This window comes from Lepisma saccharinum, chromosome 1 (genome assembly GCF_977018435.1).
Source record: "Lepisma saccharinum chromosome 1, izLepSacc3.1, whole genome shotgun sequence".
Classification (NCBI taxonomy): Eukaryota; Metazoa; Arthropoda; class Insecta; order Zygentoma; family Lepismatidae; genus Lepisma; species Lepisma saccharinum.
This window is the reverse complement of record NC_139229.1, coordinates 122,610,606-122,636,052: the sequence shown is the minus strand read 5'-3', so window position 1 is coordinate 122,636,052 and position 25,447 is coordinate 122,610,606. Positions and strand designations below refer to the sequence as shown.

The 25,447-nt window shown below is 38.3% G+C and overlaps 1 protein-coding gene across 1 annotated transcript in view; it reads left to right on the top strand.

The window, feature by feature from the left end:
* LOC145985443 (dipeptidase 1-like) overlaps positions 1-25,447 on the top strand; it is a 324,489-nt gene that overhangs the window by 105,804 nt on the left and 193,238 nt on the right. The window contains exon 4 of the mRNA XM_083119502.1: positions 7,453-7,609. Within this exon, the coding sequence (XP_082975628.1) occupies positions 7,453-7,609 (157 nt within the window). The remainder of the gene's footprint in view (positions 1-7,452; positions 7,610-25,447) is intronic.

Genomic DNA, 25,447 nt, shown 5'->3' with positions numbered 1-25,447 from the left:
TGTGCATAATAACCTGATAAAAAGTTTTTGAACTGATTCAACTTTTTGAAGGTGACTGGTTGCAGTCAGAAACCATAATTCATTTGCATATTCAAGAATAGGACGAACTATCGTTTTATACAGGAATATTAAGGTATCTTCCTTTTTAAAAACTTTCCATGAGAAAAATATATAACCAAGCATTCTCTTTGCTCTTTTGCAAATTTCTGAAATGTGCTCATCAAATATGAGAGAGGAGTCTATTACTATTCCTAAGTCTTTATGACTGTCGCACACTTGGATTTTATTATCATAAATAAAATAGTTGGAGACTATATAATGAACTTTCTTAGTACATCTTAAAACTTTACACTTTTTCAAGTTAATTTCCATTTCATCAATCTTGCACCAATATGTCATTCTATCGAGATCAGCCTGAAGTTGAGCGACATCATTATTTGTTAAAATACTCTTAAAAATTTTTATATCATCTGCATATAGTAAACATGTGCTAGATTTAAAACATAATGTAACATCATTGATAAAAACAGCGAACAGAATTGGGCCGAGTGGCGACCCTTGAGGTACTCCACAAAGTATTTCTTGTTTAGAAGAATTTGTTTCACCAATCTTAACAGAGAAACTTCTATTTACTAAAAAGTTGGAAAACCATTTCAGAAATCGTGGTGATAATCCCATTTGGTCGAGTTTATAAATTAATAACTGATGGCTGACACTATCAAAGGCTTTAGCCAAGTCAATAAATAAAATATCGGTCTGGGATTGCTTTCTAATGTTAGATTTAAGAGAGTCTATTAAAACCAATAAATTTGTGATAGTAGACCTTTTTCTAAAAAATCCATGCTGATTTCCATCAATATATTGTTTAAAAGAAAAAGACAAATAGTCAGCAATTATGTGTTCAAAAACCTTTGCCATGGAATTTAATATAGTAATTGGTCTATAATTATTAAGATCATTGGCTTTCCCATCTTTGTTTTTAGTTACAGGTACAATAAACACATTTTTCCAGATATCTGGAAATATTCCAGAAGTAAGTGACATGTTCTAAATTTTAGTTAACAATGGTACAAAAACATCTTTGTTTGCTTTCAAAATAAAATTAGGTATGCCATCAGGACCTATTGAAGACCTGTTTTTTAGTTTGTTAATTGTATCACTTACATCCTTTTCCAAGATAACAGGTACATCAATTAAGTTGGTGTATGAATGAAGAATAATATTTTTAAAATTTACATGACTTCTTTTTGAGAAAGATTTGTGAAAAAGCTCACTAAAAGCATTAGCAATATCATATTCATTGAACAGTACATCATTATCATAAATAATTTCAGTGATAGTATTTTCTCTCTTCTTTCTATTAAAGTGAAACCAAAAAGCATTCTTGTCACCATTAACATTGTTTTCTAAGGAGGAGTAGTATTGCTCCTTTACATTAGAATATTCCTTTTTAACATCTTTCCTTAATTGGGAATAAGTACTGTAATATACACACTTATTTGTAAGTTTAAATTTATCATGATACCTTCTCTTTTTATTGATCATTCTCTTTAGTTTCCTTGTCATCAAGGCAGTTGATTGTTTGTTCTTTTAACTTTTGAAGGAATATTGTTTTTTAATATTGCATACACATTTCTAGTCAGTTCCATAACAGATTGTTGTACATCATTAGATATTTCAACCATATATGGTAAATGCAACAATTCATTATAAACATTCACATAATCACCTCTGGCGAAATTAAGACATCTATAAATATTATTTTCCCTTGTATCTATATTGTCTTTTTTAGACCTATCCAATTCAAAATAAAATGAAAACGGTGGATGAAACTTATCAATTTTAGATAAAGGATGTTCATTAAAACTAATATTACAAGTGGAATATATACAATATTAATATTAATAATAATAATAATAATAATAGTATTTCAGGTTACAGCTGTCTCATTGTAATTTCCGTTGATTTTTTTTGTTTTTAGCTCACTTTTTGCATAGATAGGCTAATCGGGATTGGACCTACAGTGGGATCCGAACCACTATGTGCCTCCACCTGGTATCGATTCTGAACCCCTTGCTATTCCTATTGTTACTGACTGTACATACAAGGGATTTTTCAATACAGAAAATTTGTTTTTTCTAGGTAATTATTGTGTGGATTTACTCTGTATTACACCGTTCTGTTGGTAGAAAAATCTTTAATTCAACATGGGAAGTGATGGCGATTAGGGGGGCGAGGAGCAGTGGCCCTCGCATTATAATACATCTTATCTGCAAAGGGAACTATACTGTCTTTACCCCCTAATTTTGGCCCCTTGCACCCCCTCTCGGTTTTGGAACCCAATCGCCGAAACTGTGTCACAGTATTACGGATTTCGAAGTGTATTTACGAAATTCTCCTAATATTTCTCCTGCTGTATAACATATGTTTCGGGGGCGGGGAGTTGATGAACGCAGCGAAAGGGGGAAAATGTGGTAAAAAGCCTTCATTCCGGTGGCTGGCGGCATCGATTGACTTAGAGGCGATCAGCGCGCGGTGGACGGAATAGTAATTGAATTCCTTTGGGATTTCCTCCGTGGCTCAAGCATAATCCCTGGCGTCGTTACGCGGCGAAGTTTCAGCGCTTCTAACCTCGCCGCAAGGAAACGTGGCGACGGGGGCTCAGGGGGATAACTTATGGAAATCCCGAAGCAAAGCTCTGCGGGAATGGTGAATGGATAAACACAACGAAAAAGAAAAACCATTAGAAAAATGCTGGAAAACTTTCTACCACATACTTCTTTTTCTTCACATGCAAAGGAGCTTCTGTCTCTTTCCTGGTTCTGTCACTTTCTATGACTGTATCGAAAACTTTCCGCGGTTCGTTGCCATTTCTTCTGGCGTACAAACAGAACTTCATGAACGTTTGTGTGATGTGGTACGACACTTTAGAAGTAATGAGTTACTTGTAACACTGTTGCAAGTAACCGTTATGTTTTTTCAGTATTGTAACGGTACTAACTGTAATTCAATTACTTTTCACAAGTAACTAGTGGCAGAATTAGCACTTGCGGTTTCTAGGAAAAATAAATGTTTTCATGTCAGATTTTTTCAATATACAAGGAACAGACAGTCAATAGAAAACCTTAGTTCGTTTTCGTTTTTTGTCTAGTAGATTTATGAATGTAGAGTTGTACAAGCTTGCTTGATTTTATTATGTATCCAGTGCCGATCCACATATATTTTCAAGTCTTGAGTTATTGCCTGTTCATCTCAGGAAGAAGTATCTTTGGGATGCACGCGGAGTCACTTATGACTCATCGCGAAGACCTTTCCACCCATCTGCCTGTAAACTGAAGCCATCGTCGTACTTCTCCCTACAATCATTAACTTACTGGCGTGGTAATCATGAATGGCGATATTGAAATTTTACTTGCAAGAGAATTTCTATACGTTTTAGGCTTCCAGAGGGCAAGAAAACACTGCTCTTCACTTGGACAGGTGTGTGAAGGAGGCGCCAACTTTAATAATGACGAACATGGTGGTGTGAAGTTCAATTAACCAGTGTTGCACCATTTAGATCGTTTTGTAAATAACAGTTGATACCTGGCGTAAATTTGACCACCTTGTATTTGGTTGGTGCCTTATTTGTTGATTCAACACATGAAATGAACAGCAGTGTTAATTACAAGCGAAAACATGCATGTACCAAGAATAAAATTTTTGCCAATTGACAAATTTGCAGTTCTAATCACTCTAATCTAATCACATTAGTATGATCACTTAAACATTCATTTTCGTCAAGCGCTTGTACTGTAAAAAATGATGACAGAGCAACACAGAGTGATCCCAGGAAATCAATACCACATTCTGGCCAACGTTTAAGTGTAGATTACAAGCATTTATCTATGTTATTGTAACACCACTCAAGTTAAAAGTGGACCACTGTTTTAACACGAGTGTTTCCTTTTCTCACTATACATTCAGACAAGTATCTTCATCTGCGATTTGGATACGAAATATATTGCCATCATTCTTCGAAACCTTGCAAATATGAAGAATTGTACGCAAGTAGTACGAATTGCATCATCGACTAAACTCGCGAAACGGGAAGAGAACATCCACCATCAATCATGTCGTATTACCGGAACTCGTCCAAACTGTCACCTGTTGCTCTCCACCTCGGCTCAAGTCAAGATCAGCCGCTGAACTGTTCTCGCCTCTTTCAGAGACCAGCTGACAAAGCGCTGGAAACTCGTAGCGATCAGCACCTTCTCATACAAGTTTCCTGGCCACGAAGACATTCTGGCATTAACTGGACAAATGTAACTGATCGTCCCTTTTACTACTTTCGCATGACCCACACAGCAAAGTAAATGCAATAGCTGAAAAAAATGCATAAAGTCTGTAGCTTACACTAAATGTTTACGTGCATCATCGAGAAAGATGCAGGAATGTCCATAAAAATGCATCAATTGATGCATTAAAGTAGAGCTTGACAAAGAAATAAGTACTCACTTCCATCGTATGATGTACCTGGGCGTTACCTTTACAAACGATACACAAAAATGCATCGAGCTGTAAACCTTATTCTTGGAAAAGGCTAAAAAATCAACACTTTTAGTGCATCAATCGATGCGTTTCTAGAGCATGAAATAGATTTTATGCGTTTAGTTTCTTCTGCGTGCAAATACGTCGATTGAAAATCTGTGCATGATTGATCGTGCCTGTTCGGTACGAACCAGACATGGCTCGCACCTGTTTTCGTATGCTCAGAAAATAATATGCCCTACTTTGGAAAAATGAGAATTGAACGCTCATTCCAAAATGTACAATTTACATATGATTTATTTGTCTCGAAATCCTAGATTTTACATTAAATTAAAGTATTATGGCAGCTGGGATAAGAATCAATTTAAACTTATTTGAACAATAAACTATTTTTCATTTATTATATCGAAATAGCGGATAGGTGTGACTCGAAACTGGATATGCTTATTTTTTTCCGGATTTATCGACTCGGAAAAACAATATTTTTCACTCTCCATTCGATTCTAGACTCAAATTTAAATTTTCAAACCAACTGTATCAACGGATAAGGTAGACTGCTTTCATGGATACGTCATTTTCCAGTTATATGTTTCGTGAAATACTTGATAAACTACTCGAAACCAAAATTAGATATAATTTTCAAAGTTTATCGACCCGAAAATGTATATTTTGAATCGATAATTTAGTTTCCACACCAGTTGCATCAAGATATATATATTAAACTAATTATATGGATCCAGCTCTTGGACCCTGAAAACCTACATTTACACCATAATCCCCCCCCCCCACCCTTTGTTTTTCAAAAACAAGGAATTCTTCCAGTTTTAAAATACGCCTCGCGCCAAAACAAAGATATATAGTTTAGCTATCTCCTATAGGCTTAAAAAACTAATCCACAGAGAAACTTTCTGGGCCTCAGAATTTCTATGGATTTTCACAGTTTGCAAACTTTATTTCGAATTTTGCATTCTCAAAATTTGGTTTTTATTTCAATCATGTCCTTTGCGTTCCCGACACTTATTTGTGAATATTTATATAGTGAGAAACTTCTATTTATCGTATAATCGTGGATTCAAAATTGAATGTGTAGAACGTATGAAACTTTGAACGATGATTGGCACCGTCCTGTAATACCCATCTTGCCTTTAATAACATCAGCGTCGCCTCTTTTTCTGACGAAATCGGAAGATAATGGAGGATGAGCTTGAATTCGCAGGAGTTTATTAGATGGTTGTGTGAGTGACGGCTGCATAATTAAACCTGTCATTTTGGAACGACCAGCTGTGCTGAACTTCACTCCCGGAACGTTGCAATGGGAAAAGTACAAGCTTACGCCCTTTTGTATAATGCAGCCCTCCATCAGCCCTCCCCTAGTTGAGGGTGAGAATGCCCGCCAGCTTAAGCGTAAAACTTGAAGAATTAATCCAGAAAGTTTTCGTCCAGTTATAGTTTTCCTAGAAAGCACTGACAACCCTCAGTTTGCGACGGTGTTAATTGGATTATATTTGACGGTTTTAGGAAGGAAAATATGACGTTGCTTTCTCGCCCGGGACCATTTCATATGCAGCTATCTCGATGTCAGTGTGTGGAACATGGACATAAATGCCGTTAATGTGATCTTCACAATTGAACGTTGGATATTTCCACGAGGATTTTAATCCTTCATGAATATTTGCTCTTCTGGAGGACGAGGAGATTGTCATATGTCACCATGAGACTTCAACCAATTGTATTCTTATGCATGATGAAATGTGTGCAAATGTGCAAATTACGTGCACACCAATTACGTGTATATCATGGTAGATTAAATAACTTATCAGAATTGTCTTTTAAAAAATATATCCGAAACACATCAATGAGGTTTTTTGTATAAAACAATGAGAAAATCTTCAAGTTTTGTTTTCATGCGCAAGACTTTTGTAAACACGGTATTTATGGCGCTGATGTAGTGTTAAGCAAGTGGCGACTTTCACGTGTCCGCAGACCTTACGTCCCTAGACTTCTGCATTTGGGGCTTTGTGAAAGACAAAGTAAGTCTATGTGCCACCTGTGCCACAGAATGTGCAACAGCTAAAGGTGAGAATAAGAAATGCCCTTGCTTTAGTGGGCGAGGAGTTCTTGGAAAAAGTGTGACAAGAACTCGAATTTCGATGGGGTGAGGGTCGCATAACTGCTGGAAGCCACATTGAACATTTTTAGATATTTGTAGCCATTTGTATACATTTATATAAACTTGAAGTGCTACTTATCGATACATAATAAATATCATTCCTGTATTCCATATAGTTCAGTCGAAAGAAATTCTTTAAAATTTTTATATCATGGTATTATGTTAGGGGAACTGTCTATATTAGTGAATGGGTTAATACCGTATGTTTTATTACGAAGTTTCACTCATGATATTTGTTTCATGTCATAAGCGTATTCACATAACACACACACACACACAAATCGAGAGAGAGGGGGAGAGAAAGAGATACGCAGCCGACCTCCATCGGGGAATGGTTAGCACAGCGCGCTAGGGGTCTCGAGTTAGGATCCCGGGCTGGGCATGCGTGTTCTTGTGAGTGCCCTTTCATCAAATTAATCATATCATCCTATCATCCTTGTTATATACATATAACAAAGTGAAACCGTTCAAATCATTTTGTAATCCCTAAGGCATGAAAGTTATAAATATGAACTGCATTTTTCATGTGAAGTGAATGTGTTTCAATGTTAGTTTAAATTTATTTGCAAAGAAATTATTTGTGAAGAAAGGTATATCATATCGACTAAGAAAAAATAAGGAATTTAGCTACACATAAATTATGTTCTGGAATAAAATGTGTTAATTTAAAGATGTTAAATTTAGTCTCTACATTAGATTCTAGTATTTACAAATACAAGAGGTATATTAATTTCATGTTACTTCCTTTACAGGCATAACGATCTACCGTGGAATATTCGGAAATTCGTTCACAACCAATTGCGGGATTTTCGCTTCTCAAGTGACCTTCGCAAGATTAAACCATGGTCGCAGAGCCTGTGGTCACACACGGATTTACCCCGAATGCGAGAGGGATTAGTGGGCGCACAGGTAAGCTGAGGGGATGTTTGGATTCATGAAGGGTGGTTAATGGAAGTGTTGTTATGTGGTATAACTTTTTTTTTAGGAAGTTCACTTGCAACTTGTGATACTTGGTAAAGCAATATTGAAAGAGACGGCAAACTTTCTTGCTCTGTTGCATTCTTTTTTACTTCAATCTTACACATGTTTAGTGTGAATAATATGCACTGCTGGCCATCGTGTTTTGTAGTTGAAACGTACTGTATTTTCATTGAAGTTTTATACAATTAAATATGGATACAAGTTGCCCAAGGATTGACACCCACACACTTCGAAGTGCATTAGTGAATATACTTACATTTATTACAATTCATTGCTGACATGATCAAACCAAAGAATGCTATTATTTACATTTTGGTTTAAATGATTTTACATATTATGTAATAAGGTTAAATTTGTGCTATTTTTTACGTTCAGATTGGAATTTATAAGCTCAAATTTGTTGATGTGTTGTTGTTATTACTATATTGATACTGCGTCCCCTTCTGGGCAGGGGTGTTCTTTGTGACTGTCCTCGACGCTAAGTAACAAAAATTAAAATTTCAAAGATGCTGTCCGGCTGGTTTTTACTGGCACAAGTAATATATTATTATGTAAAACTTGATGTTTTCTGTGCACCAATAATTAAGTTATACCACGTAATATCACTTAAGTTTAATATGTAGTCAGTGGTGTGACAAGGAGCGGCTAGTGTGGAGTCAGAGCTCCCTTCCCTAACTTTTCCTGTTTGTGGAATTCCTGTGTATGTCTCTCTCTGTCTCATATGTAAACCAGACTTCTTGGCTCAATAGCCTTCAGAGCGGCTTTCTTGCATTAAGTGGCAGATGATCAGCACATCGAATCCCTTCGCCGCTGTTTTCTCGCTTTTGAGACGGTAGCCCGCTACTTTTTCTTTTCAATTAGCCCTCCAATTAACCTTGTGACGCTGGTTCAATACCGAAATCTTGGAGGCTCCAGTCGAGAATCGAACCCGAGACCGCACCCACCAAAGGCGAGAGTGTGTGTATATATATATATAAACCATAACCCCACAGCTCTACAGCACCTTGGCGGGCCTTGGCTTACTTACCGACTGCTGGTCTCCCTCCCACACTGTTCCTCCGTCACCTGTTATAGCGTGGAGGTCTCAGACCAGTGTTGGGGTGACGGGTGATCAGCCCGACGAACCCCTAGCCGTTATTGTAGGTCTTCTTGACCGGGTTACGCTCACTCACTCGGAGCTCCCCAATTTCCTCACGATGGTGGGTTGCCACCGGCCCTATACGTAGGCCGAATAAATTCCGACTAGAGCCGGGTTCGAACCTACGCCGTCCCGCAGCGAACGATCTCAAGACGAGTGAACGCCTTAACCCGCTCGACTACGGAGGAGGACATACATATACATATACATATATATATATATATATATATATATATATATATATATATATATATATATATATATATATATATATATATATATATATATGTATATAATGCGCTTTTGTTAATCTGAGTAAGTGATGCCATCTAGTTTACGAGACGTAGCAACTTCTTTGGCGCAATATCCGATAGATGGTATCTTGTCGTGAGTAGCTGAGCAGCAGAGGTTAACTGTTGGGAACTTTTGCTTCCCACAACACAAAGAACGAGTCAAACTATGTGCTGCGGCACTGGAAGAACGTCAAGCAAAGAGTATTTTTCAACTGGCAGTTTGTATCGCTTCCAAGTTCCTTATGTGTTGTCCTAGAGCTTGGCGGTTTCTTACGCTGATTCTTCCAACCGCCACTCCGAAGCAACGAGGGTGGAAAGTTCTGTCAAGCAGAAGTTCGGAAGGACTAGCCTCGATAAACTGGGACAGAGGAAAAGAGAAAAATTACAAAAAAGATTACGCACACAACAAATGACGCTTTTCCGTTGTTTGTACGATGATTTCGAGATCCTATTCCAAGCATTACAAAACATACCGTCTGTACTATAATCTCACTTTTTAATATACTACATAATAGAAGCAAATCAACATGCTAACTCTTCAAGTTATTGTCGAAAGATAACTGGACAGTAGATAAAACTCACAACGAAATATTTGGATTTTTGCGTTTTCATGAAAAGACATGCACGGAGCTCAAGGTTTGCATTTTCATTGTAATCATTTCAAAATGAAATTTTGAAATCACACACGCAAAAACGAAACAATGGACCTCTGTTGTGGTTACAAATGATGCAGATTGACGAATGAATTGATTTTTTAGTATCATGAAGTAAACAGATTCCAAATTCTTTAATTGTACGAAGAGTTATATAAACCACAGCTCGAGTTTGCTTTAGTTTATTTTACTTACCTTTTTGCCACTTTTGGCTAATCGCGAAGATGAGAATTAGTGATGATATGATCAAATTGCTGAAAGGGTACTAACAAAAGAACGCCCACCCCGAGGCTGGTATCATGCTGTGCTAACGACTTCGCCACATAGGTTGGCGCTATTGAGATAGAATATGTGCATAAATTGGCGGAAGCAGTCTCCCGGTTGAGGAAATTGAAGCTCCATCCGCCATCATATGAAAACTCGAAATACCAAAGTCCCATAAAACACTATGCTAATTGCGACGTAAATAATTGGCAGAAAATAGTGTTGTTATGGACAACACGTGGACGTTTAAGCTTTTCTTCTTAATGTGTTATAGTGTTTATATTGAATTTTAAACAATATTCGACTTAAAGAGTGGATTTCCTGCCTTTCGTGTTTCGTTACAATGAGGATCAGAGAGTGAAAATTATCATACTGATGGTTAGGTATGGACCTAAATGATGGTTCTAAAACCGAAGTTCATAATTGTCTGAATAGGGGATGTGAAACATTATACAATTTAAATTACACAAAGATTACTCATAGAATTAATGTAGAATAGACCAATTTAAATTAACGAAACAAGGTTCGAAGATACAACGCAAATTAACATTAAAAGAAATAACATATTCTGATTAGATACAATATGCAAAGGGCCTCCTCGATGGAGCAGTGGTAACGTTGTCGTCTTGTAATCAAGGGGTTTCTGGTTCGATACCCGATGGAGGCACATGGCACAGTGGTTCAAACCCCACTTTAGAATGTAGGTCCAGTCCCGATTAGCCTTTCTGTGTGTAAAGTGGACTTAAAACAACAATTTAATGTAATGCATTGAAGTCATTACAGTAGTGAGGATAAAAATAATTTCCTCATTATAAATCATTGTAAAAAGTATATTCTTACTTTCGATATATGAGCAACTGAACTGCGTCCTAATCCAAAAAGTCTAAAGTAGACTTTCATTTTATCACGTCTATCTTGGAGCATAGGTTAATCACGAACAGAATAATTCCAGTCAGCCTAGTCTGAACTGTAGACCATTTACCCCGGGACGTGCAATGGAGTCGCTTCTAATTAACGATCAATTATCTTTTCAACATCACAGAGTACGAACCCCTTTCATCCGGGAGCCAATCATTCGTCCTCCGGGAGTATATATATTTTCAAAGCCTTGTTTCAAATATCACAGAATACCACATCTAACTATGGGAGTTGCTCACTCTAGCAACTACGATATATCGATGACATGTTATTATATATTCGCTAAAGTTTTTTGTTATTCATATTACTAACGCCAGCCTCTGCTTTCCAATCAGGTTGTCGCCATATAGACAACTTCGTCAATAATTTCCTACTGTATTTTGCTGACGCCTCCCCGTTGTCTTGAAATCAATGGGTACCACTTTCGATACCCGGTAGAGTCATATAGTGGTTCGTGTTGAACTTTACACTATAGATCCAGTCCCAATTAGCCTTACCGTGCATATAGAGAACTTAAAAACTCAAACTATTACAAGAGTAAAATGAAAACCTTAAAAGTCCAATAAAAATTGTAGGGCAGACTGTATACAGCTCAAACTTACATAAGGTAACAACTGTTATTTACAAAACGACCTCAACGCTGCAACACTAATCAAGTGAGTTGCAAAACTCCGTTTTTACAAGCTAAGTTGCCGAGTCAGCCCTGTCAGCACTTTCCAATGAAACTTCTACATAATACATCTCCTGTACGTGCTGAAAGTAAAAGGTAAACCCGAAAAAAAGCTCATAATACCACAAAATAAAGCGCAAATAAAGCTACACAGCTAAACTTGCAAACCCAATGCAAATCATATGATACGAGGAAAGAAGATCGAGAAAAATAATTCAAAGACTGTAAATTTCATTAGACGAATACAGCGGACTCACGTGAAAGATTACTTCATACACTACTTCTCAACATAGTCTCCTCCCCGGTTCAGGCATTTATCCCAGCACTACACGAGGTTCATGATGCCTGTCTCATAGAACTCTAGGTCCTGTTGGAGCCAAGCCCTTACTTCGTGCTTACATCATCATCCGAGTGAAGCCGGCGTCATTCCGAAGAGCAATTCGGAAAAAGAGGACCGGACTTTTAACCGCAGGAATCTGTCTGCTTCATGACAACGCGACTTCACACACGACTCCCAACACACGTGACGTCCTGGTGGGTTTTGGGTGGCATGCGCTCCAACATTCTCCATACAACCCGGACCTTGTTCCGAGCGATTACCATCTCTTTGCTCCTTTGAAGAAGTATTTGATAGGACGTCGGTTTCACTCGGATGATGATGAGCAGCACGAAGTAAGGGTGTGGCTCCGACAACAGGACTCAGAGTTCTATGAGACAGGCATCATGAACCTCTTCAAGCGCTGGGATAAGTGCTTGAACCGGAGAGGGACTATGTTGAGAAGTACTGTATGAAGTGTCCTTTCACGTGAGTCCATTTGTATTCGTCTAATGAATACCTTAAGGAATTTACAGTCTTTGTATTATATTATTCCGATCATTCCAGGCACTTTATTTAGTAAATGTTGTAAACAATCGTAAAATAATGTCGAGTACATCAGCCAATAAGAGCCGCGGTAATACAGTGGGTAGGCGGTCTGATTTTCATGCCGGAGACTTGGGTTGGATGATTTAAGATGAAGCCACTCTGGGGTTCACTCAGTCTCTAATATTAAGGGAGGAGGCAAATATGGGAGGTAAAGGCGACAGAAGCTGTGAATGTGTGGAGTCCTGCCTTCATATCCTCCCATATGCCTTCACAGCAATTGCAATGAGCAAATACCACTTGACCTCTCGAACAAGGTTCTGATTTCGTTGAATTCACAACAAACATGTCAACAGAAAGTTCTTTCTACCTATGAAGGCAAGCTTTACACATACTTACAGTTACTCATGCAGCATACCTAATCAAATTGTACAATTCCTTTGTGGGGTGAGTTCTTAACTTATTTGCCGTGTTCCTTGTCTGTTGAATAAATTGAAATGTTCCCAAACAAATGCACTAAAGTGAAAAGTTTATAATTTTGCTTGAATATAAGCATAGTGATAGAACTTAGTAAAAGTCCTCCCATACTTATCATATCATTGAAGGCTCTGTGCACTGCGTCGAAAATAGATATCATGACTTCGCTTCTACTCTTGCAAAAAATCAATCATGTTGGTTAGACTGTTTGTTCTGTAACGTCGAACCGTTTACCAAAGAGAGAGAGACGTGTTTGTTTTATAGACATATTTTGATCCACTGAACGGTGAGTGTCGAGTACGTCGATATTAGGGGATAATTGGGAGTCAATAAAGTGCTATGGAACACGTGTAACAGCATGTAACTCTGCACATACTCCCCACCATCATACATGTCCTCGAAATGAGACTGGTAACGACGAAAAGGAAGCTACGCGGTACAACCCCTTGCAATGGGTGTTGGAATGAACAGATAAATAATTCAATGAAAATTACTCATTTTTATCCGCATGTTATTTTCCAGACAGAGACAAGCAAAGTTTTTTTCCAAAACATTTCTTCGAAAAGGTTTCCCATTTTCCCATGAGTTTTCCACACAACGGCAGACCGTGTCTTTTCGGAAGGTGGTGGAGTGGTTAGCACATCGCGTTACAACGCCAAGGGTCCCTGGTTCGAATCGCGGTCTGGGCATGGATGTTTGTGAGTGTCCATTCATCAATTTCATCATATCATCACTCATCTCCATCTTCGCAAATTAGCCAGAAGTGGCACAAAAAGCGAAGTAAAATAAAGCAAATCAATCAATACCATTTGAAATGAATAAAACCGTATAAACTGAGAAGTTGTGGCATCGAAAGCATAGTACAACCCTTAAACAAATGTTAATTTACGAACATTTCTGTACTATACTTACCATTATGTTCCTCTTCATCCTCTGATTAGAAATCCAAAATTCCTAATGTGAATGGCTGATGCAAACGCATGTTCTCACATGAAAAGATGAAGCCTCGACATTCATTTGTAACAATTAGCAGTGTCAGCAATATATGTGTCTAAAACTGAACTTGTTTGGTCTATGGATTAAAGGGACGGACATGTGGGCAGTGGGTCACTGCTTTAAATTCCGGGATAGACATCCTGACAGATGATTCCGCGGTTTTTCTCAGTCAGTTCAAGAGAATGCTGAGTTGACACTTTTAACGAAGACTCTGGATGCTTCCTTTCACTTCCTGGTCCATTTAGTTACATCTTAATCGCATGCACACATCCCCATTCATCTGATACAAGCATGCAAAATTTTTAGAAAATTTAGTTCAATTTTCAAGCATGATACATGTTATGCTGCAAGTTTTATATTATTTTTGTAGTATCTACATAACAGGCATCTTATGTAGTTATCACTGATTGTTAGAAGAAATGCGAGACATAGCATATGCATCTGAGAGGGAATTAAACGCCAGGGGAAACAGACAGTGACAAAAACAATATACCAGTTCCCAGATTCACCCTGCTTTACCACATACATTTTCCAACCTATAATTTTTCAATACTCACACACCTGAGCATTATTCCTGTAGGTAACGTTCTTGACAATTCATCTTGGTAAGATTACTGCACCGTCTTTCATTGGTTACTCCCTAACAAGTTCATGAACTAATGTCTAAGAGCAAAAATGACATGACACCACTTCCCACCATGACACCACTTCTTTCCTTGAATGACATTCCCATCCATCATACGCTTAGTGCTGGAATTTCACAGCTAATAATGGGACAATGATCAATTGAGGAGTACCTTTATAACTATGCATAAGTAGAATTCTGCAACAATACGCTATTAACATTACATTCAGTCCCCTCTAATATTTTTTTTACCCTTTCCCTTCTTCGAAAATTTATTTATTTATTTATTTATTTAAAGACATGACACTACAGGCAAATGCCCATTTACAGTGTCTTGTATTATAACACTGTTTGGTACACAAAATATGCAAACAGAAGAATTCAAAAAGTACAATAATATGATAATATGTGTTACAGTAATATAAAAATTAATATAAGATTAGATATGAAAGAGAAGTATAAAGTATTAACCTGACAGTTTGGGTTAGAACTTACACATGATAACCAAGAAAATAACCAAGGAAAAACATATGTACTTCACCTTACATTTAAAAACGATGATATATAGATGTAATGACAGTAATTAGTTAATAACACAAAAGAAAAAGAAAAATAGGATGGACTCTACGCCTGTACATAAAGAGACTGAACTAATTAACAAAGTTAAGTCTGGCTTTGGAAATAAGTTTCTGTTTCCCTTTTGAATTTTCGAAAACTTTGGAAGATGTCTATCTTATCATATGTCTTTGCAATTTCGTTATATAACCTACACATTCTCCGAGTGGGTGCCGCATTGGCTGACTTTGTTTGAGCTCTCGGTACTTGAAACAGCTCTTTCCGTGGTGTTACCTTATTATATGGTACATAAAAAGGGATTTCTGAGAGGAGTCTAATGAGTTGTTTAAAAGTTTATGTAAGAATAGTAACTGATGTATGTTTCTTCTATCGCCTAGGGATTGTACATTGAAGTTTTTTTAGGGTATATTTGGGGTAAACGCCGTCTCTTTTCAGTCCTAGGAATCGAAGGAACTTGCTTTGTACATTCTCTATTCTGCTGGTTTCATTTAGGTTTTGTGGGGACCAGACGATAGACGCGTATTCCAATTTCGACCTTACGTAGGTATTGTATAGCGTTTGGAATGTTTCTAAGTTCTTAAAGTCGTTTCCCATTCTCATTATAAACCCTAGGTTTCGGTACCCTTCTGCTACAATGCGGTCGATGTGTTTTCGGAAACTGTTATTTTCTTCAAACTGAACACCAAGATCTTTATAACTTGACACTCTGTCTAACGTGTGGCCACTGATTGTGTAAGTCTGCGTGTAGAGTTGTTTCTTTCGAGTGAAAGTAATAATTTTGCATTTGTTAAAATTGAGTTTTAGTTTGTTTTTAGCGCACCATTCTACAAGATTTTCAATGTCGTTTTGCAGTTCCAAGGTATCATTATCGTCCGTTATAGACTTAAATATTTTCAGGTCATCCGCGTACAAGAGTTTCTTGGAATGTAGCAGGCATTCTGGGAGATCGTTAACAATCACAAGAAATAGCAGTGGTCCAAGGTTCGATCCTTGCGGGACACCCGAGGAGGTCTGAAATACAGTAGACATGCTATTATCATATCTAACATACTGTTTTCGGTCTTTCAAGTAGGAGGAGATAAGTTTTAAAACACGGGCTGAGAGGTTAAGATGGTGAAGCTTTTGGAGAAGTGTATCATGGTAAACAAGATCGAACGCCTTTGAAAAATCAGTATAAATTACATCAACTTGGCCTTTCCCGTCCAGCATCAAGGTTATAAAGTCGGAGATTTCCAATAAATTTGTTACAATGGACCGTTTAGGTGTGAATCCATGCTGGTGAGGGGACAGTATCGGATGAAGGTGTCTGGAAATGTATTTACATAAGATTTGTTCGAAGAGTTTTGCAGGAGTTGAAATAAGAGCGACTGGTCTATAGTTGTTGATATCAGCTTTGTCGGAGGTCTTTGGTAGGGGACACACATCAGAAAGCTTCCATATTTCCGGGAAAACGCAGGTGGAGAGTGAAAGGTTGAATAATATGTGTAGCGGGTACTTAAGGCTTTCCGAACATCCCTTTATCACGTATATCGGGACCAACAGATCTTTTCGGTTTTAGTGATTTTATTGCATCTTCCACGTCATTTAGGGAAATTTCACCAATATGGAGCATGTCCAATAGTTCGTTAGTGTTATCCAGGGGGAATGTTGTTTCGTAGCTTGATTTGTCATCGCTATAGATTGATTTGAAATGACGAGAAAATGCATCCGCAATCTCTTTTCCTCTTCGTAGAGATTTATTTTGGTAGGTGGTGGGGTGGGTAGGTGTTTTCTTCCTTTTGTTTTTTACAAAGGACCAAAATCTTTTGGGATCGTATTGTATACCTAATTCACAGTTTTTAGCAGATATTCATCGTACGCCTTGGAGATGCGTTTTTTAACGTTCTTCCGCAATTCTTTAAATTTAGCTTCATGAATGGCGGCATCCCCGATCAGTCTTTTCCATTTCCGATGATGCATAGCTTTAAGAGCTATATCCTTTTTTATTTCCCAGGTGAACCAGCATGGATATAGTTGCGACTTGAGGTTCGTGTAGGGGACGCATTTATCAAATACCGAGTTTAAAATGGCATAGAATGTACGGACCGCATCATTTATATCTTTATAATTTCTTAATGCATCCCAGTTTACAACTTGAAATTCTTTGAATAGTTTTAAAAAATCAGCCTTTTGAAAATTATATCGTTTATGTCTTGCCTCGGGTTTGATTTTGCGTGGTTGTGGGTGAGAAACACACAGAATTAGTGCAGGATGGTGCTTATCTTCATTTACTATCGGAAGCTCATTCATTTTAACAGACACGTAGTTCAAATTGGTTATGATTAAGTCTAACGTTTTGCCATAAGTGTTTAACACATCGTTACAGTTTTTTAATGAATGGAATTCGAGGAAATTTTGCAAATGTTGACACGTGTTTCCTGAATTTAGTAAATCCGAATGTGAGCCTACGATTTCTGGAATATTAAAGTGGCCTGTCAGAAGTAATCGACAACCAGTCGGACATTGCGAGGTTATGTGATCAAACAGTGTATCGTATGTTTTAGATGGGGAATCAGGCGGGACATATACTACACACATATTCAAGTTAGTTTCGTCATCCATTTTAACTTTAACAATTAAACATTCAACGGTAGAGTCCTCAAGATTGCAGTCTATTTTGGAGGCTTGGAATTTCCGTCGAACACCCAACAGGATCAACGGTTATAACTAGGGCTGAGCCGATACCGATACCGGTGGTATTGGCATCGGTAAGTATCGGATGATTTTCTTTTACCGATACCAAAGATTTTCAGTGGCTAGAAGAGCACATTTGTCTTTTTTAAAAGTTCGTTCACCCTTCCTTGTGACAGATTTGGAGACCAGCACGAGAAGTTCTATAGATTTTCCTAGAAACACTGGATTATAAACCCCCACCCTCCTGGGAAGCAGATGGCAAGATCAAGGGCATGGGTAAGTGAAAGCTGAACCCAAACGTTACTAAGAAGGCCTGTAACTGCTTAGTTAACGCTGTAGGAATAAACCATTCATTGCCAATTCTTGCTTGAAGATCGTGGTGGTAAGCCTAGCTTGATGTTTTTAACCCCCCGCCGCACTAATGCCGGGTCATGTAGTTGCGGAGTTCTTGGAAAAGAGGGATGAAGGTCACTGTGAAATTAGCTTTGTTGTATCTACGTATGTTCAAGCGCGAAGGGCAATCAGCAATTTATACTTATCCTCTTCACTTCTGTGACTGCTGGTATCGGCCAATGATGGATGGCTATTTATTTCCACCCTAAAGCCGGTCCCCGTGGTTAGCACAACCTGCTACGATGCCAGGGTTCGAATCCCGGCCTGGGCATGTATGTTTGGGAGTCATTTCATTACATCATCACTCATCCCCATCTTCGCAAATTAGCCAAAAGTGGTACAAAAAGCGAAGTAAAATAAAGCAAATCAATCAATAATTTCCGCCGAGATTAGATTTGGAACATACGGATTTGAATGACAGTACTAAGAAAGATAAGTTAATCGGGACTGGACCTACATTTTAAATTAGGACCCGAACCACTATGTGCCTCCACTGAGTATCGAACCCGCGATCTATTGATTGCAAGGCAACGGTGACACCCCTCTAGAGAGTCCCCTATAAAGATTTATGTACACCACAACTTAAAATAATGTACATAAAATATTTATGAGGAACTTTACTTTTCATCAAATGGACGTATTGCTCAGCAAATAATCCATGACTATTTTCGTTGGTTTTTATCTTCATACTCCTTATTTTTAAGAGTTGTATTTTTATGTATACTGGCTCAGAGGTTGTAAGCAGATTGTTTGGTATTTTGTGGCAGTTCTTGAAGCTCTCATTGCATAAAACAAAGGTGATGGACAATTTGCTTGGTAATACTTATGGATCCGACTGTACCATCATTATATTTATTATTTAATAAATATTCAATTCTTTACTTCTTTGACATGAATTTCCTTGCCAGGACACTTGTTTTTACACAAATCTTAGTGGTCTTAACTAAACGTAAGCTAGATGATGAATATTTGCTGTTTTACCTCTGATTTATAGCGTCCTTTTACTATTTCTGTAATAACAATATTTTTTTAGTCAAGATAGAAAGAACAAGATAAGTATTAACGTTGTCTTCCTCCGTTTCGTAGTCTGTGGTTACGTACAACAATACTCGATACGGATCGGAGAAATTAAGTACTAATTAATTAATTTTCATATTATTACAAACAATTTTATTTCTGAGACACTTGGCTCGGACTGACTACCCAAATTCTATATTTCTAAATACGTGCCTAGTGATGTGACGAGTAAGTATGTCTCGGTAACTAGCCTTTGTTATTTTGTACTGGAATTATACAAGTATCGGTATCGGAATCGGTGGGTATCGATCATGGTATCAGTATCGGCAAATGGTGGTATCGGCTCAGCTCTAGTTCTAACCATCCAATTTCCACGAAAACCACCTTAAATATTTAATTTTAAGTACTTTCAGGAAATAATATTCGAGATCTAAAATGATACTACAATTTTCAATGCAATGAATGAAGTGGATGGTAATTTTTAAATAAGTTTGTCCGACAGTGAGTCTTCGAGATATTGGTATTCTTTTCCTTTTGACAAATAATTACGTGTAATCTTACTTTCTTGTTATTGTTTGTTAGTATAATAACAATATAAAATAAAATAACAATATAAAGATAAAACACACACAGGAAAACTGATTCCATCAACTTAATGATGTGCTTTCATTTCAACAAGTTGTGAATGTATTTCAGTTTGAAGACTAGCAAACAACATATTACAAACTTCTTTAAGTATGTAAGAAGCTTAGAAATACATTGTTTCAAACTTATTAATGAAGCAATACTCTTTTATGACACAGAAAGCTAGGTTGATAAATATAGAAAGCATTTTACCCAATTTGAAAAAGAACGTAGACTTCGTAATAACTTAGCATTTGGATGAGGTTCGTTATACATTATTTTAAATATTTATTTGTTGTAGTTTTCTAAATAGCCAAATGGAGATAATTATTGTCATGAAATCATTACTTTATTGGCTTTCCAATCATATTTCTATATTTATTTCTTAGTGATATGATACCGTAACAGGTTCTTCCTATATTGTTGACCATATATGTAGCCATCGTATTCCGTGCATTTTCGAGAAGTATCGACAGGTTCTAATGTTAATTCTAGGAGACCAGTGAATGATTCAGTCGAGAATGATTTACTGAATAAAGTTATTTGATATATTTTCTCATTACACCAGATTAGATTCTTGTATCATTCGTTGGTTCTCGGATATTAAAGATTATACAATATATAATATATCTATTGTTCACTTTCGATTTTTTCTTTAATTGACTGTACTGACACTGATTGTTTATATGGCAGTAAGATAGAACTAAATAGATCTTTCAGTTCACCAAATTTTAATTTTGTGTATCCAGTAGTTAGTAATTGATTGGGTTATATAGTTGACCAGAAAACATTAACGGATTGATTAATTGAGGAGGTAGTTATCGTATCACGTTAATAATTCGTGGTGCTTTGAACTTGTCAAACTTCATATTAGTAATTTCAATAGTTTCTATGATATCGCAAAGTAGAAAAAATCGATTATTGACGTCCCATTATTTTATTGCCACAAATGGACTGATGAATCGATATAATTTGTCACTTTAAATTTCAATATTATGGGGCCTTTAATTTTAGTAATTTTAAAATCTTCATATTTACTGGATTCTCAGTTATGACAGTTCATTTTACATCGATTGTTGTCTCTCACTAACAGACGGAGAGACTGATTCAATTTATGTTGAACTGAGCTACTTATTGATAGGCGTATCAGCAGTCAACCAAAATTTATATTTATTATTCTGCTAGTTTCTGAGATACAAATGGATGGATACGGCGGGAGCATAAGAGTACTTTTCTCGCTTTGCTCCTTAGTACTCTATAATCTGTCCCAGAAATCTCTGGAGTAAGCGAACGAGAACAAGTTCTCTGAGGATGTAGCGACCCGAGGGGACTGGACCAATGAACGCGTGAGAAGGAAATATATTGGATGGAGAGGTAATGTCACATGCAGCTTAACACCAATTTGCGGCAGTGCGCACTGCTTCGCCCTGACCACTCGCTTTCTCCTCTTCTCTGCCGTTATCTGCGCGTTGCTTCAGAAACTCCTGGGATAGAGTATAGAAGCATCTGTATGCTCTGCTACTGTTAACACTCAATTAGGTTAAATATTTGCTCTTTCCTGTTACAACATTTGTGTATCAGGATTTCGATTTCGTAATTACTTGTTGGGAAACCTGATGGTAAGAGACCTGTAGAAAGGCCAAGACGAAGAGATGGAGGGATAACGTTAAGATGGACCGAAAGGAAATCTGTAAGGATGGAAATGATTGGATTGATCTTGCCCAGGAGAGGGACAGATGGAAGGCTTGTGTTGCTGCAGCCATAAACCTTCGGGTTTAAGAAGGCTAGAGAGTTAGTTGGTTTCGATTTTGAATAATAGGAAGATACTCGTGGTGGTAGCTACTTGGGTGACTTTTAGACTAAGGCAGATTTCCATAGCCTATAACTAGACATAGGGTAGAAATAACAGTAGCGAGCCTGCCTAGTGACAGTGTATGTCCAATCAAAGCGAGGGTAGCACTGCTCTGTTGTTTCCGCTACACGTTTAATCATGATACATAATATGCACGGCAGCAAGTTCTCGTGCGTCTAATTTGGTTTCGTTCGTTATTTCAAATCTAATTAGGACGGGAGTGACAAATGCACTAATTACAGACATCGAAAACGAAAAACGATCTCATTACCTTGGTTGTATTTCTTGCAAAGAAATCTGTCGAGAACGAGTGTGAAGCGCCCTGGGAATGCTTTATTACCCGCTTAGCTTCTCTGCTTACATTTCTTGCCGAGCTGATGAGAGCCTCTGCTTTGTGTCTTCGTTGCTTTGATTGCTTCTCGCGCGCCGATAAACGAGGCCGGTCTTAATCTCATTTGCTAAGACGACGGGCGGCCGTGGCCCCCTCACTCTCGTCCCCGATTGAAACTGTGAACCCACACCAACCCCCCTGCAGAATGCAGATATTGGGTGCTTCTAAGGAGAGAAACCGTTAATTTACTAAACTTTGGATTTTCTTTTTGAAACTTGAAACTTCAATCCCAAGGACACTGTGTGTGTTTCTGTCCGATAATTATGAGAGAAACAGTAGCTAAATATAACATTACATTCCCTGTAGTTGCCATACACACACCACACACAAGGGACAATCCTCCAATCACCACTCGCCATTCAGACTAGCTCACCCTAGTACGCAGCTAGTCAGTTCTTTCTAAGCTCGGCATCTATGTAACAGCCCAGGCCAAGTATTCTCAGATCTTGAGAATTATTCCAAGACTGATGTCATATCCTTTTAATGTTCTTAGTTTATTCGTACTTATTGACTCATTTACGTACTGACTAAGTGCTGAGTGCGGTAATGTCCCTGCCTCTCTAAGTGCACATTATAGGAGAAATCTCTTGTTGTTTCCATTTGCATTCCTTTGGATGCACTGCACTTAAACTATGTATTAATAATTCATATAATAAATATCAATTTTACAAACGTTTAAAAATAATATACGTATTAAAAGACATAATAGTATTAATAGATTGGGAATATGTTTAAATTATGATATACAAATTGATCTGACTTTTAGATCTTATAAGTAGAAATATATCACACAACATGTGTATAAAATTCTTATAATTATTCCATAATGTGAGTTTTGGATTGTTCTTTCTTGTTCACTTAATTCTCAACTTACATTCTCCTTCCACTTCTTCCTCTTATTACTTCTTTCTTAGTTTCGATCAGGGGTTCCGGGTTCGATACCCGGTGGAGGCACATCGTGGTTCTGATCCTACTTTAAACTGTAGTTTCAGTCCCGATTAGCCTTACTGTGAATAAAGTGGACTTAAAACGCCAATTCAATCAATCAAACTTCTATCGATTCACTCCACTTTTATAAGTTATTTTCTTCCACACACACACACAAATATATACATACATACATATATACAGGGTGTTTCTAAAGGTCGTTTACAACGCTTGGGAGGTGATTCCTCACACGAAAACAAGCAAAAAGTCTAAGTTCCAATTTTACGACTGAGGCTTCGTTTCCGAGATAGGAGCCTCACAAAAGGTGACAAAGTGAACGTCACACCTGACTCGGACGAATACTATAACAGATAGAGAGGCGGTTCCAAGGGAATCATAAAGGAATCGTATGTGCTGAGTCCGGAAGTCACTATGAAAAGTTCACTGCACGCATGCGCAATGGAGTCCTCAAAGGAATTGGGGATTTCCAGCAAGAACAATACATGGAAAGGGTATGTAACGCAGCAAGAAGGACCGTGACAATGAGAAATGCGTTCAAGACAACACATCCCGACCTCAAACATCAAAACATGAGCACCGAACACAAAATCCGAAAAGTTGAGCACGGTTGCATACCCCAGTTACACGCGAGGAATGAACGAATCATGTCATGTGGCATACGAGAGACACATTACTCCACCAGGAGGAGGGAAAGAAAAACACAATATCAGATGATTGCGATAACGTGTATTTTTACACGCGACAACTACGTAATATCACCCCCACACACACACAACAAACGCTACAATATCTTACGCACAGACAGTCCGTGTCACTGTACACCAACTGAAGATGTCACTTTCACCACACAAAGGGGGTGGGGAGCAATACCAAGAGTGTTCTCACTGAGATTTGCCGAGGGCAATAATCACAGACGGTTTTCAAAATGTCTGCCGTTTACTTCTACGTAGAGATGACAGCGACGAATCAAGGATTGTCGAGTACGAGCAAACAATCCAGGTGTATCTGCTACCGTCGCGACGGCGACGTTGATGCGAGCAACGAGGTCCTCAGCTGATGTGACAGGTGTGTCGTATACGAGGGTTTTCATTTCTCCCCAGAAGAAAAAATCGAGAGGGTTGAGATCTGGCGACCTCGGTGGCCAAGGCACAGGCTCATCCCTACCAATGAACCTATTGCGAAACACGTCATGCAGGAAATGTCGTACATTACAATCGAAATGAGCTGGTGCACCATCGTGTTGGTACCACATTTCTTGCCGCAGTGCCAAAGGTACGGTCTCCAACAGTTCAGGCAGAACCTCACTAAGAAATGCATGATACGTGCGACCATTCAGGCGAACAGGGAGAATGTATGGTCCAATTAAATGATCATGTATTATCCCGCACCACACATTCACTGAAAACCTGTGCTGGTGATGGGCCACAAAAAGTACATGTGGGTTGTCAAAGTCCCATACATGACTGTTTCTACTATTGAAGACATCCATCCTTGTGAAAATGGCTTCATCTGTTCACAATACGTTTGCCCCGAAGTGAGGGTTTGTATCCAGCTGATGCAACAACCATTGGCAAAACTCGATACGAGGGCGAAAGTCACGAGGTAACAGTTCTTGTACTTTCTGCAGTTTAAAAGGGTGCATTCCTTCCTCTGACAACACTCGCCAAACATTCACATGAGACGTGTTTCGTGCCCGAGCGAGTACTCGCGTACTGGTGCCAGGATGTTCTGCGACCGCTGTTAACACATCTTCTGCAAATTGATGTGTGCGTACACTTCGGGGTCTTCCAACTTCTTGCCGCGGTGGTAACACTGGCCCTGTTTCACGCAGTCGACTGTCCACTACCTGAAAGAAGGTGTGAGACGGTAAACGTCTACGTGGAAAGCGTTCTCCATAAAGACGCCTTGCCTCACGGCTATTACCACGTGCCTCCCCATACATGAGATGCATGTCTGCTAGCTGCTGGGTCGTCTACGCAGACATCTGTGTAATAGGGAGCTGGAACTGCAAAGTATTGTTTTTGTTTAACACTGGCACACTGCACAAATTGGCCGTATCACCGTACGAACACCACAGACCAATTGTTGCGATACTTGACTTGCCCACTTCACCACGTCAACTTCTTTCAATACAACATACTAGTACTCTTCAATGCGTATGACAACCTAGAGCAAACTGCTGATCATATCCCAGCACCTGCAACACGACTGGAACGACTGCCGGAGAGAACCAACCCTTCGAGCTCCTCTCGCGGGAACAGCAGTCATGAAGGTCAAACGTAGACTACGAGAGCCAGACTTGCCTGTGCAGTGCTTCCAAAACTGGTCTCTTTTACGTCACAATGATCGCGTGCGAACACTTTTGGTATTGCTCCCCACCCCCTTTGTGTGGTGAA